Source organism: Gymnogyps californianus, chromosome 2 (genome assembly GCF_018139145.2).
Source record: "Gymnogyps californianus isolate 813 chromosome 2, ASM1813914v2, whole genome shotgun sequence".
In the NCBI taxonomy this organism is placed as follows: domain Eukaryota; kingdom Metazoa; phylum Chordata; class Aves; order Accipitriformes; family Cathartidae; genus Gymnogyps; species Gymnogyps californianus.
This window is the reverse complement of record NC_059472.1, coordinates 66,559,145-66,573,421: the sequence shown is the minus strand read 5'-3', so window position 1 is coordinate 66,573,421 and position 14,277 is coordinate 66,559,145. Positions and strand designations below refer to the sequence as shown.

At 47.5% G+C, this 14,277-nt stretch overlaps 1 protein-coding gene across 3 annotated transcripts in view; it reads right to left on the bottom strand.

Annotated features, from left to right (window-relative positions):
• NR4A3 (nuclear receptor subfamily 4 group A member 3) overlaps positions 1 to 13,900 on the bottom strand; it is a 29,862-nt gene extending 15,962 nt beyond the window's left edge. For 2 of the 3 annotated variants that reach the window (XM_050890738.1, XM_050890740.1), the window contains exons 1-5: positions 13,560 to 13,900; positions 10,776 to 10,955; positions 7,252 to 8,138; positions 4,900 to 5,029; positions 3,764 to 3,936 (exon numbers count right to left, since the gene is read on the bottom strand). In XM_050890738.1, coding sequence (XP_050746695.1) covers positions 3,764 to 3,936; positions 4,900 to 5,029; positions 7,252 to 8,136 — 1,188 coding nt within the window. In that variant the 5' untranslated portion in view covers positions 8,137 to 8,138; positions 10,776 to 10,955; positions 13,560 to 13,900. Of the gene's footprint in view, positions 1 to 3,763; positions 3,937 to 4,899; positions 5,030 to 7,251; positions 8,139 to 10,775; positions 10,997 to 13,559 lie in introns of those variants that run through there. The other variant, XM_050890739.1, reaches the window with a different exon arrangement.
• Between the last annotated feature and the right edge of the window lie 377 nt (positions 13,901 to 14,277).

Below are 14,277 nucleotides of genomic sequence, written 5' to 3'. Positions count from 1 at the left end.
GAGCAGCGGTAGAAAAATCTGTGTTCAGTCCCCCCATCTGAATGGAGCAGTTGAGGATGCTCAAGCAGCACAAACTAACTACTCCTGGCACTGGACTGCAGCAAGATGCGCTGGGGTGATTAGTGGGTAGAAAAAGATCATATGCTTTTTCAGAGACCTTGCATGTTCTGGACCCTCTTAAAATGAAGCTGTGGAGCAAGCCAAGACAGTGTGCATCTTGGCTCTGGGAGATGTGCTTTGCCGCGCAGGGGCTGACCTATGACTCCTTCTTTCTACATGGGGAAACCAAACAGGCTGATGGAAACTCCTGCCTCACCATAGGTACTGTTAAGGCAAGACACATTCTTGATCATTTGAGCACTGAAAAGGAAGGAAAAGAAGAGGAAAAGAAAAAAGATACTACCCTAAGTTCATTCTAAATATAACTCATCACAAGTCAGCATAATTATGCCAGGTATTAATTTGTTCCCAATATTTATAAAACAGTCCTTTGGCAAAAGTAAGGCAAATTTTAAAATTTTCTAACGAAGCTGAATGCTGCATTATGTCACATAACTGTGAATGCTACAGTATGATGTACCCCACGTGGGGCAATTAATTAAATTAAATGCATCTAAAAAAATTGTAACTTGTATTTATTGTTACAGTTTAGCCCATGAGAGCAATTTTAGAAGAAAGGTAAAAAATTATATGGAATTGTGTAATTTTTAGCTGCTGTAGTACGTCACTGCTCACTGCAAAGAGTTAGCACTTACAAAGAATAGCTAAAATAAAATATTATTTACCTGTAACAGACTTATGACTATATAAGTAACTATAAACAATATGTATGGTTCTGTTTTATGCACCAAAACCTGTGGGTTTTTCCATGATTATTTCATTGAGAAGAGGTGACATTTGACCTAACTTCTGACCAAGACAGCTGGTAAGCCTGCCCTTGGTCAGGAGGCCACGGTACAGAAGGGCTCAGATCTGCATTTCTTAACCTGCCCTGTGCAAACTGGAGGCACGCCGGGAGAAAGCCAGAAGACAAAGCTCTGCCTTACTCCCTTCCTCAGAGCTCCTTCGGGAATTAAATGAAACCCGACTGTTACTCAAGGAGGGGTGTGCATGCGTAGCAAGCAACATTAACTAGTATGGTATATCTAAAGAGATTTGGAAAGCCTGATGTTGGGGAGCCTGACAGCACGACCTAGCTCTACCCTTTGCCTGCTTTCATCAGACCTTCATCAACTGCTACAGCTGCAAAAGCCTAACAATCACTTCTCTGCACAGAGGAGAAGCTATGCTTGTTTTTCCAAAAGCCTCGATATTTGCTTAATTTTGTGGCTGGGGAAGGGGAGGGATTATTACCTAAATGCTGCACTCTCCCTCCAAGAAGGCAACATTTCTATTTAAGTTGGTGGTTATTCTGCATGAATAAGGACAGCAAGATACAGGGTCTGTTTCTCATCTCACTTATAAGTGTAAACTCGTGGAATTGTACCAGTAAAACAGGTGTGAGACCGGACTGCGGCCCTTGGCCTTTAAGGAGTTCATAAACCAAATTCTCTTCCTAGCAATTGCTTTTTGAAACCCAGTACCTAAATATACCATTGCTGTGGACTGGTAAGTTAAAACCAGTGCTGAAATGAAAAGCAGCCATGTTCTGAACAGAACCGGTTCCAATCTGTTTTGGTTTAAAATTCATAGCTTACGTAATTTAGTTTTGTTTTTGTTTTTTGGGTTTTTGTGTGTGTAGGTTTTTTTGGAGGGAAGGGGTACACATTCCTCTCTGAAACTCTTATCAGTATTTTTAAGACAGTCAAGACATTACAGCTTGTAAACATGAAGACCATGCTAAACATTAAGGTCGTGTCTGCATAAGTGTTAGGACTGACTCCAAAGCCAGGTTTCCCGATCTACCCGTTCGTGGTGCTCGGCAAGGTCACAGCCTAACTGAATGTGCCATAAGTTAGTCTTTACAGGTACAGGATTATTCTTCAAAGGGATTTTCTAGCATTGCAGTGTGTTTACAGCGTATTTCACTTAGTTAATCTCAGTTTTTACATAGCATTTTTTTCAGATCTCCCTTAACTTTTCAAAGTATAAGGTTTATGAAAAACATAAGAATCTACTAATTTCTTCTAGCATATTTTTGTCTTTTCCGTACTGCTGAGCATAACAGACTATTATATATTTTATTGTAAAGAAAAACTTAGATATTAATATGTCCTAAAGATAATCATACTTAATCTTTTAGCTACCAAGACTAAATTAATTCACTGTCAATCATATGCTTCCTGTAATGTCCAACAGAATTGTTCAACAATTAGATCTATGGGCTGTTCTCATTAAAAGAGAAATAATTACTGCAGGACAAAGAAAAAAGTCATATAAAAATACACAGTTTTCATTCAGTTTTTTGTAAATGCAAAATAACTTTATATCTATAAATAAATAAATACATAAGGTTAGATACTGCTTTCATGGCCTGGGCTATTATACGCCTACAATTCTGTGGAACCCAGCAGATTTCTGTCAAAGAGCACAGCTCGTCACACACCTCAGTATTTGCAGAATGACCCCCTGAGACATTCTGGGTAAGTTAAAATATGTGTAAATATGGCTAATGCATTCTCCCCCTAAAAGGCTGTCAGATACTGAACCGCTAGATTCTTAATAATAATTTGGAAAATTATATGATTGTATACTTACAGATTAGCTTGAAGAAAAGATGTTACAGCATGCTTAAAATTGCTAAATGATATATGTAAGTATAGTCTAAAATAGAATAATGTAATTTTTATATAATTACAATCAAATATGTTTTAGTATTAAATATTACTTAGCAACAAGTGATAAATGGCCAATGTAGATGTTGTCTGAGTACAGCTGTATTTTTTACAGTCCCAGATTTAATCATATTTCATCAAGGGGAAGGAATTTGATCTTGTTTTTCCTTAGCTGTATTTTTTTCTTTTCCTGTATCAACCTGCCTAAAAATATATTTAACAAGCCATTTCAGTGCTGTATTTTAATAACAATAGAACAGTTTTTTAAGCTTTCAAAATATTCCATGAATATTTAAATGGTGAATATGATACATTAAAGAACAAGATTACAAAAATATATAATCTCTGGTAAAGCTTTGCTGAGATATTTTTTTAGAATTTTGATTTTAAAAGGTTTGTTTTACAAATGTGAGTTTTACTGAAGAAATATTCATGCTGGGGCATCCAAAGCCAGACCCTGGTCCCATTTAAATAATGGCAAAATTCCTATTGATTTCAATAGAAATGGCCCTATCCATGCAGTGTTGCTTTGCACAACCCTTATATCTGAATATTAGGGAAGAGCTATTAGATTTTAGCCTTCAGAACCTGGAAATGAAGATACTGGACATACGAGTACTGCTCCTGAGTTTGGTAGATTAATCGATCATATTGTAATTGCTAGTGTTTTGGCACAGCCTTTTGCAAGAAGAATCCTCTATTTATCCATGCATTTTTGCTTTCACTCACCCATGGAATATACTGCAGATAGATAACTTTGTGATTGAGATCCTCATGATGAATAGTTACTGACACTAACTTCTACTGCACCTCCTTTCCCCTCATTGTCCACCTACCATGAAATGACATGGCTGGCTGGACAAATTTCTACCCTCATCCAAATTTCACATTTAATTTCATTTTAGCAAACTGTCTGGTAAGTAGAAATGCAGTTCACGAATCATTTCTATGATGTGGAAAACAAACAGGCAAAGAAAAGTGAGACATACTCTTGAATAGTCAAGCTCCCTGGGCGTGGAGTCTGTTAAAGCTCGTACGAGGGCGTTCATCATGCTGATGGGAGGAGAAGGCGGGGAGGGCTGAGAGGGTTCTTGCTGTAAGGGGCTCTTTGGTTTGGAAGGCAGCCGACCTCTTCTCCCTTTCAGGCTGTCGGTACGGACAACTAGATTAAAAAAAAAAAAAAAAAAAAGGGAATCAGTTGTGAAGATACCAGCAAACGATGGATCAGAATGAACACCTGCTTTTCTTATGGTGGCCAGCCCAGCAAAAATAAGAGCATTCTCCAGTTTCAGCACATGCTCTTGATGCCTTTGATTGTAAAGGAACACAAATGATACCAAAATTGTGTCAGACCTATGATCGTAAGCAGCAATGTAGCTGCTTACTTAAAGCCCAGCTGTGTTCCTAGTGTTTGTGCTTTGTTTGCAGCACGTCTGTGTGCCCGTGTATGTGTGCCCATGCACACACACACACAGAGACACTCTACTGCTGAAAGAAAACCGAATGTGAAACACAAATTCTAATGTTCCTACTACTGGTGCACCTTTTAAATGGCAGAGTCATTCATTCAAAGTAATTTTAGCTTTCTTGAAGCATTTGAAAAAATATGGTCACGCTATATAGGTTATATTATCCATGTTAGTATTTGCAATGGGACTGCTCACACAGTATTACTCACATACTTAAATATTTGCAGAATTGGGACTAATGAGTTGATCCTGTTTCCATTTAAATTAATTGCAAATTTACAATCAGCTTATGGGAATGAGACAAGATCCTATGTCAAAATGCACACAATCCAGTGCAGCCCCCGGTGAAATAACAGGGGGAAGCCAACAGCATTATCGAGCAACGTTCGAAGTTAATAAAGGAGACATTTTGGCCAGTGTCAAATTATCCTCTTGTGACCTTGCTGTTCTTGAACTCTGGGGTCTAAAGTCTAAATATGATAATATGGGTGAAAGGAAGAAAATCAATACATTATTACACAAATGCACATATTTTGGGGTAAGTTATGAATCCCATCACTGTAAAATTCATTGTAAAGACATCCATGTCCACACACAGAGACATTCATTAAACGTAATATTTCAGTGTCTGGGATAATAATAGCAATAGTCCTTACCTTCTTTAACCATGCCGACGCTGAGACACTTCTGAAACCGGCAGTATTGGCATCTGTTACGACGTCTCTTGTCCACTGGACAGTTTTTATTTGCCAGACAAACATATTTTGCATTTTTCTGAACTGTTCTCTGTGAAAATGCAACAGAAAAATAGTAAACTGATCGTTTCTTGAACAACTTAGAACCTGACAAAATGTGTTTTAATTACAACATGAAAAGCGACAGTGCAATTCATATAATTAGATAAAATTAATTTCCTAACACACTAGCCTGCAGGAAAAACAATTTTATTAGTGTTAGCTGCTGACAATGAAAATCATCTAGGATTGTTCTGAAGCAAGTCTCTAGAGACAGGCAACTTTGAATGATAAAATCATATCTGAAATTACCAGGTCATCACATCTACCTTTGGGGATTAGATTATCTCTGCTTTTAATATCCCTTTGGGAACAATTTTCTACTTGGTTCATTCCCTTGATTATTGCTGACCTTATTAAAATAAAATCAAAATGATCTGCAATGTACTTCTCTTGCTATCACTATTGTTAGTCAAATACCACAATAACTGGTTTGGTTAGCCATTAAAATCATCAGGGAGAAAAATAAAAATACCAGAAATCCCTACAAAATATGTTTAGTTAAATATTCTGGGAAAGTGAACCTGACCTGGGAAAAAAACAGACAGAATTATACTGTAGTTATAGACATTTAATTAACTCTAAAATGACCTTAAAACTATACAATATATTTTAAATTTGTAAAAACCTGGTAAGCCTTGAGAGAATGTAACAAATCCTGATGCAAAAATGTATTATGTGTTTCCATACTTAAAATCAAAGATACATCAATAAATAACTTTTAGCACCAAAAAAAGACATTAATAGGAAAGACATCAGAACAGGAACAAATTTATCAACTCAACATTCAATATTAAATCTTTCACTGCAATTAAATTAATGGATAAATGTTACTTCATAATTTGTGTTCCTTTTCAAATAACAGCCTCAATGTACTAAACATAAGAGACACAGCAAATATTGTTCATTGCGCTTTGGAGCTGAAAACTGTTTAGTTTTGCAGAATAAGCTCTAGATACTGCTCCCAATCAAGGATATGCTATTGATTTCCACAGGGGCAGGATTGGGCCCACAAGAGCTGCTATTTCCAGGTTATTTGTGTTCCCTTTTCTAGCTATATTTAAATAACAAATGAGTTTTATAGGAGATGCGTATTTTACCATGCTGTCAAAGGACTATTATTAAGTAACATTAGCAGCTCTGTCTACAATTAAAAAAAATGTTGTAAGCCCTCCTCCCAACTATTTTTGGACTATTTTTCTTCCCATCGTATCTTTTACCAGAACAGGGACATGACTGCTATCTTTGCAGGAAGGAATACACCAAATCAACCCCAAATGTATCAAATCTTAAACCTGCTGCCCAGAACCATCCTACCAAAAGTCTATGCCAAGTTCTTCACCTAAACAAGCTATTTCTGAAAATAATACTGGAATCTGAACTCAATCTGTTGAAAGGAAATTACGAAGCACCCAAATCTAAGAGCAAAAAGAGAGTATTCAATTCTTAAAAATATAAGCACAAAGTTTCCATGGAGAAACTGCCATGTGTAAGTTATTTGTGTTGCTGTTCAGCTGCAAAGCCTTCTCCGTTACAGAGCAGGCACCGGGACCCTGTGCAGTGCTTAGTCACTGCTCTGCAAGCAGCTTTCCACTGGTGAGGACTCACTGGGCTCCTGAACTGAAGAGTAACGACGAGGCAGCAACCAAATAAAACTAGAAGTGCTTGGGTTTGTCCCACACATGAAACCAGTTTCCTCCTGGCACCGACCCCACAGCCCCCCTCACCCCAGCCGCCCCAGGACAACAAATGGCACCGCTGCCATCAACTAAAATATCAAGCGGACTTTATGATTTCAGGATTTCTTTTCTCGCTTAAAAACGAGGTTTAATTGGAATGAGTGACTGAGTAAAACCCACGTTTGTTGTATTCCAGGTGAGCTTCGCTACGAAATAAATGCAGTTTATAGCTCAGACAGGGGTGACCCATGCTCCGTTGAGGGACGCTGGCAGACCGGAGATGTGGTTTGCCCAGCTCACTGCCACGGCCCTTTCTCAGCCGAGACCGGCTGATCCTTTTATCCTACGGAGGGCTTGCTTTGGCCTTCTTCAAAAACTTTGGGTGGGTGTCCATCCCGCCCTGCTGGGGGGCTCTGAGCTCTAACACACAATGCCCCCAAGCCCCCGGGGGGAGGACCAGGAGCGTGCCGGGGCAGGTGGGGAGGGAGGGGAGGCTGGGGGAAGCGGGGAGGGGAGCAAACCGCAGAGCTCTCACCTTGAAAAAGCCCTTGCAGCCCTCGCACGTCCGTACCCCGTAGTGCTGGCAGGCGGCATTATCCCCGCAGACGGCGCAGGTGCCTTCGCCGGACGAGGAGCTCCTGCTGGGCGGAGATGGGAGGCCGCTGCTGCCGCCGCTGCTGCTCTCACCCATCAGGCTGGAGGTGGCTGCGTTGAGGCCGAGCGGTGAGAAGGCTAAGGTGGCTGGTCTTTTGGCCAGGTGAAGCCCGTAGGAATGGCTCTCCATGGATGCCTGGCTGGCGGCGGGTCTGTCAGAGCCCAGGGGCAGACTCAGGGAGGCAGGGTCGTAGCACATGTGGGCGGCCGCGGCCGGCGTGTGGGGGGGCGAGTGCTTGAAGTGGAAGAGGGGGAAGCGGGGAGGCACGGTCTTCATGGGGGCGGCGTCCATCAGGTGGCCAGGCGGCAGGCAGGTCTGCGTGGGCTGCAGCGGGGGCTCGTCCCACAGGCTCTGGTGAGAGGGGAAGCCGGGCGTGGTGGGCGTGGAGGGCGGAGATTGCTTGAAGTACATGGAAGTGCTGGGCATCGCCTCGTCCGTGGAGGGTGGCAGTGAGGGCTGGTATGGGGAGAGCCGGGTGTCTTCCATCTTTATGAGGGGCCTCTGGCTGGAGGAGGCAGATTGCATTTGGTAGAGGCAGGAAGGCTTGAGCTCGTAGCTGCCAGAGTAACCCTCCATAAAGGTGCTGAAGCTGGGAAGGGAGGTGGTGGCAGTGGCAGTGATTTCGGTACTGCTCAGGTCCATGGTCAGCTTGGCATAGTCAGGGTTCATGATCTCCGAGCTGTACTCCGAGCCATACGCGTAGGTCTGAGCTGCATAATTTGAACCGGGTGGTGAAGGACTATACTGCGCTTGCACACAGGGCATATCTGCAAGGGCAAAGGGGGACGTTAACAACAAGCCCAGCGCGCTGAGGCCGCGGCCCAGGCCCTCGCGAACTTGTTTCCTAGAAGCCTTCCCACATTTCACGGAGCTCAGTTAGACACCCGACTCCCATTCTCGCCTAGACAGGGGACGTATAAATTAGCCTCGAGTCTTTGCCTTTCAACAAGAAATATGCATCGGGGGATCGACTAAGCATTAGGTATTAGGGAGCCTGCTCTCATCTAGTTGCGGGAGCAACTCAAATTTATACCAGTGTCAGTGAGAGAAGAATCCATCTCAAGCTGCCCTACATCTGCTGCTTAATATACATAGGTGTCAATGAGAATTAGATAAGCAGAATGAAAACAGTTTATGGCTCTAAATCTATCTCTGTATGCGTGCAACCGTGCCATAAAATTTTCATGAAGGGTAAACGAGATTATCAAATGCATAGTATTAAAAATTATATTTATTCTAGAAGAAACAACATCTGCAGTGCATGTCAGAGAAACGACTCAAATCACAGTGTTTGCTACTTAGGACTTCCAAACGTCAATTTTGCTTACTCAACTCTGGGCCTTTGAAGCATGTTTCTGGTCAGCTAATAATTTAAGGTTGCTGTCTAACTAGTAGTTTTAAGGCTTATCTGTGGTAGAACATTCTCCTAAAAAAAGTGGGTGGTACAACATATCCTTAAATTTGCAAAAAAGTAAGAGAAAAAGTATGTGGTATTTCTGTTTCTGTTTTTATGGGAAAGCAATGTTGAGGCTGCTAATATAATTGTTTTTGTCCATTAGTCATAAAAGTTAATGTGGTTCACTGATAGCTGGGATGATTGAAGCCACACAGTGCCTGGCTATAAAGATTTGATTTTTTTATTCTTTTACTTTTCCCACTAGTCTGCTATTTCCTTTGCTGCTTTCAGGAAATAATGGACCCAATTCTGCAATCCATTTGAGGTTTGCCTGACTAAACACTGTGAGATTCTAGCCCAATATTTGCAACCCAAACTAAAAGTGGGTGGTATGTTTTGGTTCCACAACAGAGGAATAAAATGCATAGATCAGTATAAATTCTCTTGTAAAGAGAAAAGTAAATATGGAGAAAATGTGTATCAAAATTAAGTGCAGTTCATCTCTTCTTAATCGTGGTAATTTATATTCCAAAAGCACTTGAGAAACAATTCATACTAAAAAAAAAAAAAAAAAAAGCTGTGTTAAAAATAATGGAGTTTTCCTCAGTATTTTAAGAACTCCACTTACAATTTTAAAATTTTCACTTGAGCCTGTCATGGAGGAATTCAAATAATTTGTGTTAAATCAACTTTTAATTCTTTCCTGCCCGCTTTGCAGATAAACATATTTAAACTAAGCACCAGATTTCAATTACTGTACTGTCACAAACCATTCAGATCTTTCTTCTTCTCAAGAAAACATTAAAAACTGAGAAAAAAATAGTGCTGTTTTCTGAAATTAAGACCTTCCTGCTCGTAAATCCAAATGCTTAAAGGAAAAAGCAGGACAACCCTTTCACAAGCCTTGCCTCCCAATGTTATTTATGTATTTTTCTACCGTTCTCTTTTTTCCTATCAATTTCTGTCCATGCCATTCCACGCACACACATTTCATGGCAAGTCCTATTACTGTCATTTGTTAGTTTAAGGACCGTCTGTTAAAACCTAGTGTTCAGTGCTTAATCAAACAAAAAGGGAAAGAAATTCCTTCCACACACCTCCACTGAGAACTGACTGAGGAACACAACTGAGCGACTGGACAGACAATGTCACAAGTGGACGTGTTGATACACAGCCCTATAAAGGAAAAAGGCTTTTTTGCTAGCTCAGAAAATGAGCAGGAGTTCAGGGAAACAGATCATTATGCTTTTTTTCTGCATTTTTCTGAGCATGACAGGGTTACGTCACTGAATTCTGTGCAAAGTGGAGTAAGAAAACAGAAGTCTAAAATGAGTCTGACCTGAGGACAGAAAAAATATCCCTAACGTAAAGGTCTGGTCTCTCCTGGCTCTGCGGGACTCCTCCTACCTCGCCCTTTGCCAGCGCACTTGACTGACTAATTCTAACCCCTACTTTTCCACTTAGGGCACCAATATTAATTACCCTGCAAAGTAAATAACCTGGGATTTTTTCTTCTTTACCCAACAATATTAAAAAAAAGCCCCACCGGAGGCGCACTGAAGAGCAACCTGCCATCAAAGCCCAAATGGATGGGTAAAAAAATCAGGGTAGGGACATTCAGAGCTATTACCTTATTATTCTGCTGTCGTTGAGAGAGCTTGACACACGGGGTGCCCACTTAAATGCCAAGCAAGCTGCCCGCCTCACAGGGACGCTACCAGCTCACCCATTTTCCCCTTAAATCTGGCACGTCTTTGGCTGGGGGCTCGCAGCCCCCAACGTGCCCAGGCACGCCACCGCTAAAAGCCCTGTGAAACGCGGGCGCTGCCCGGATCCTGTTGGGATTTAAACACCCCGCGGCCCCGGTAGGGGACGTCGGGGACCGGTGATGCCAAAGGGATTCGGGAAGGGTAAGGGCCGCGGCAGGAGCTCTCGCACCCTCTCCTCCTCCTCCTCCTCCTCTCCCGGGAGGAGCCGGGCCGCCCGGCCCCGCGGAGCGGCAGCTTACCTGGCGGGTATCTTGCGCGCTGAATGGTGGGGCTGGAGGTGCGGACGGAAGAGGCGGCGGCGGCGGCGGCGGCGGGCGGCGGCGGCGGCGGCGGCGGCGGGGTGGGTGCCGGCTGGGACCTCTCTGCGGAGGCGGGTCTGGGGCCTGGCCTCGGCGGGGGGCGCTCTTCCGACCCGGGCTCTGTCCGCCGGCGGCGGGGGGGAGAAGGCAGAGTCAGGGGGCGGCGGTGCCCAGCGGGGCAGAGGGGCGCCCCCCACGCCTCCCCCCCGGCGGAGCGCCTCGGGGGGACGTGGGGGGACCTTCCCCCACGCTCGCACGGCAAGCCCCCGCCTCGCCCCACGGGTGGGAAGGGGGAGCCGGACGGGGAGCGCGTTTCTGCCGGCTCCCGCTCCCTCATCACACAAAAGGCAGAAAGCACCGGGCTGGGACAGCGGGGCCGCCGGTCGGTTCTCCGAGCAAGGAGCCTGGGAAAGGCAAGAGGAGAGCCCCGGGCGGGGGTGACTACAACAAGAGGCGCAGCATCCCCGTGCGTCCACTTCCCCGCGGGAACTTTCTTTTTTCGGGGGGGGGGGGGGGGGGGGGAGGGACCGGGGGGAAGCAGGCAGGAAGTTTCTATGCGAGGTACCGGCCGGACTTGAGGGGTATCCTACCAGCCCGGTTAGCCTGCGGCATCTCCGGGCCCGGCTCCCCGCGCGGCTCTGCCCCGCGGGACGCCCCGCGGCCACCATCGCGGGCACGGGGGAGGGAGCGCGGCCCCGCCGCGTCCCCCCGTCCCGGGGAGCGATCTGCCCCGGCCCGCCCGGCGCTGCCAGCACGGCCGGGGGCTCCGCGGCAGCGCCGGGGATGCGCGGCGGCGCCGGCCCCTGTCCACGGGAGCTGCTCCCCGGCGACTCTTTCTCCCGCTCCTTGTCTTTTTTTTTTTTTTTCCTGCCTTCCCCGCTCCCCTCGCCTTTGATATCCCCCCCCCCCCCCCCCCAGCTCCCGGGATGTTAAGTGACTGTCAGCTCATCCCTTTCTCTCCCGAGGGTTTTGTTCCCTCCCGAGCTCCTGCGAGGCGGCTTCCCGCTCGGCGCGGAGCGCCCTAGGGCTCCTCTCCCCTCCCTGAGCCGCCGGTTACCTAGAGACACTCGCTGCGCTTTTAACCATGCAACACCCCTCCGGACTGCAGCCGCCCGAGCCAGGAGCGCAGAGCCGTAAGGGCTGTAAATTAGGAGGAAATAACTACCCTTGTCAGAGCTCTTTTCTTCCTTCGTGCACTTTACATTCAGCCCCGAGTGACACCCCTCCCCACCCTGTAATACGAGGAGGAAACCGTGAAATACTCCATTGTGATTGTGACTTCTTCAGGCGAGTTTCGAAACCTTCATTTACCCGGGAGGGACCGCGGAGGGGGAAGCTCCATTGAATTAAAAAGTTTCGAGCTCGATTTCCACCGCCGGTTAGCTCGCGATTTTTTGCGGGGGGGATCGCCCTGAGCCGCACGGTCACTGCAGCAAATATCCACGAGCTCGCGTGAGATTCACCTCCGAAGAAACCGTCTGGTCTGGTTTAGTCCATTGTTTTTTTACCGGGGCTTGACTCCAGCATACAACGGTCTCCACGGAGGAGAGAAAAATAGGGCGAAGAATGTAATCGAGTGAAGCGGCTTGGATAAAAGTTAGCGATTCATTCCCAAACTTTTTTTTTTTTTCCTGGAGAAAAAAATCCGATCCCAACACACCAACCCCCCTACAGAAAAAGCGTTTTCCGCCCTTTCCCTGGGAAATATCCTCGCACGGAATCCATCGTCTCCAAAAATTGCAAGTTAAATAATAGCGTTATTAACTAGCCGCGCGAAGGTGAGCCCCATCTCCGCCTGGGACAGACTATCGCGATAGTGCCGTCCCGATAACCGTCCCCCGACATAATATCACAACCCAGCGCCGGCGCTTTCTCGCCTCTTTCCAAGACTGAAACTTCTTTCGCAGCTATTAAGGCGAGAAGGCAAAAGCGAGAGGCGCCGCGGGGGCAGGGAGCGGGGCAGCGGCGGCGCAGCCCAGCCTCCCCGCACGGTACCACCCGTGCCGGGGCACCGCAGCCCCTCGTTACCGGTTCTGACCTCCGAAGGGAAAAGTGCACATTTCCGAGGAGCAGATGCTGGGCAGACGTGCCGAGCAAAGATCCCGTCTCATTTCAATACAATATGTCACATTCCAGCAATTACCTCTTGGGCGAGCTCTTTCGGGCTGCCGAGGGGGGCTGCTCTCTCCCAAAGTGAGATTAGATCAACCTGCCCCGCCGTCCCTATTAGACAGCTCCAAGTTGTGCAAACAAAACCACCTATTTCCCAAGCGCAGTTAAAGCAAGGAGACAAATTACTGCCATTCATCACCGGCGCTGTAAACTCCCCGCCGCCGCCGCCGGCAGCATCATTTCCATGACAACAACTAGCAGAAATACCTTAGTACCACCGGCTCCGGCTCCCGCTCCTCTCAACCACAGCCCTCCCGTTTGCGAGGGGCGGCGGTGCCCCGGGCACGGCGGGGGTTGCTGAGCCGGCAGGGAGGCTCGGAAGCCGAGCGGCAAATGAGCATCCACGGGGAGGAGAAGGGCGGGGGGGGGGGGGGGGAGAAGGAGAGGGAAAAGTTTCAGCGAGAGCCCGGCACGGCAGCGCGTCGGCTGAGCCGCATCGCCCGCCGCCGGCATCTCCCGAGCATCTACCCCGGCGGCGCAACTTTTTCACGGAGTGGGGACACGTCGCGTTGTCCCTCTCCCTCAGCCGCTCCCGCTCATTCATATACGTACTCGGTTGCTGTGGAGGTTCCGTCTTTACATCTAGTTTGTAGGTGCCCGCTTCCTTAAAGGCGCATGTAGGCGCTGTCCAGCGGCAGGACCCGAGACACAAAACCCCGCAGACTCCCGGCGGCTGCAGGTCCGGAGGGTGCGTTATCCCGAGGCATGGAAAAGGATTGCAAAAGCCTGAGGAGCCAGGAGCCCGTCCCCGGGCGGAGGGAGGGAGGGAGCGGGCGGGCGGGCGAGGGATGCCGAGCCGCCGCCGCCGCCGCCGCTGCCGCGATGTGCCTTTGTGTGTGTGTGCGGCGGGAGCCGGGCCGGGACCTGAGCCCGCGTCCCCGGTGCGAGTGCCCCGGGGTGCGCGTGTGCCTGCGCGAAGAGAGGGGACGGAGGCGCCTCTCTGCGCTGCTCTCCCGCTCCCTCTCTCTGAACGTCATTTATGTGAGAGGAGCCCTAGCGGCCTCTCCATAGAGCGGCTGGAATGCGAAACGTCAATAGTGACGCCATGGGAGCCTGACGCTACTGACCCCCCCCCCCCCCCGCCCCAGTGTGTGCGCCGCGCTCCCGCCGCACCGCGCCGCGCCGAGCCGCGCAGAGCCGCGCAGAGCCGTGCAGCGCCGAGACGCGCAGCGCCCAGCCGCGCAGCGCGGGTGAGGCGGCTGCTCCGCGCCGCCGGCAGCGGGACGAGGTGGCCGGCCGGCCCGGGGCCGGCTGCCCGCGGCAGCCTGGC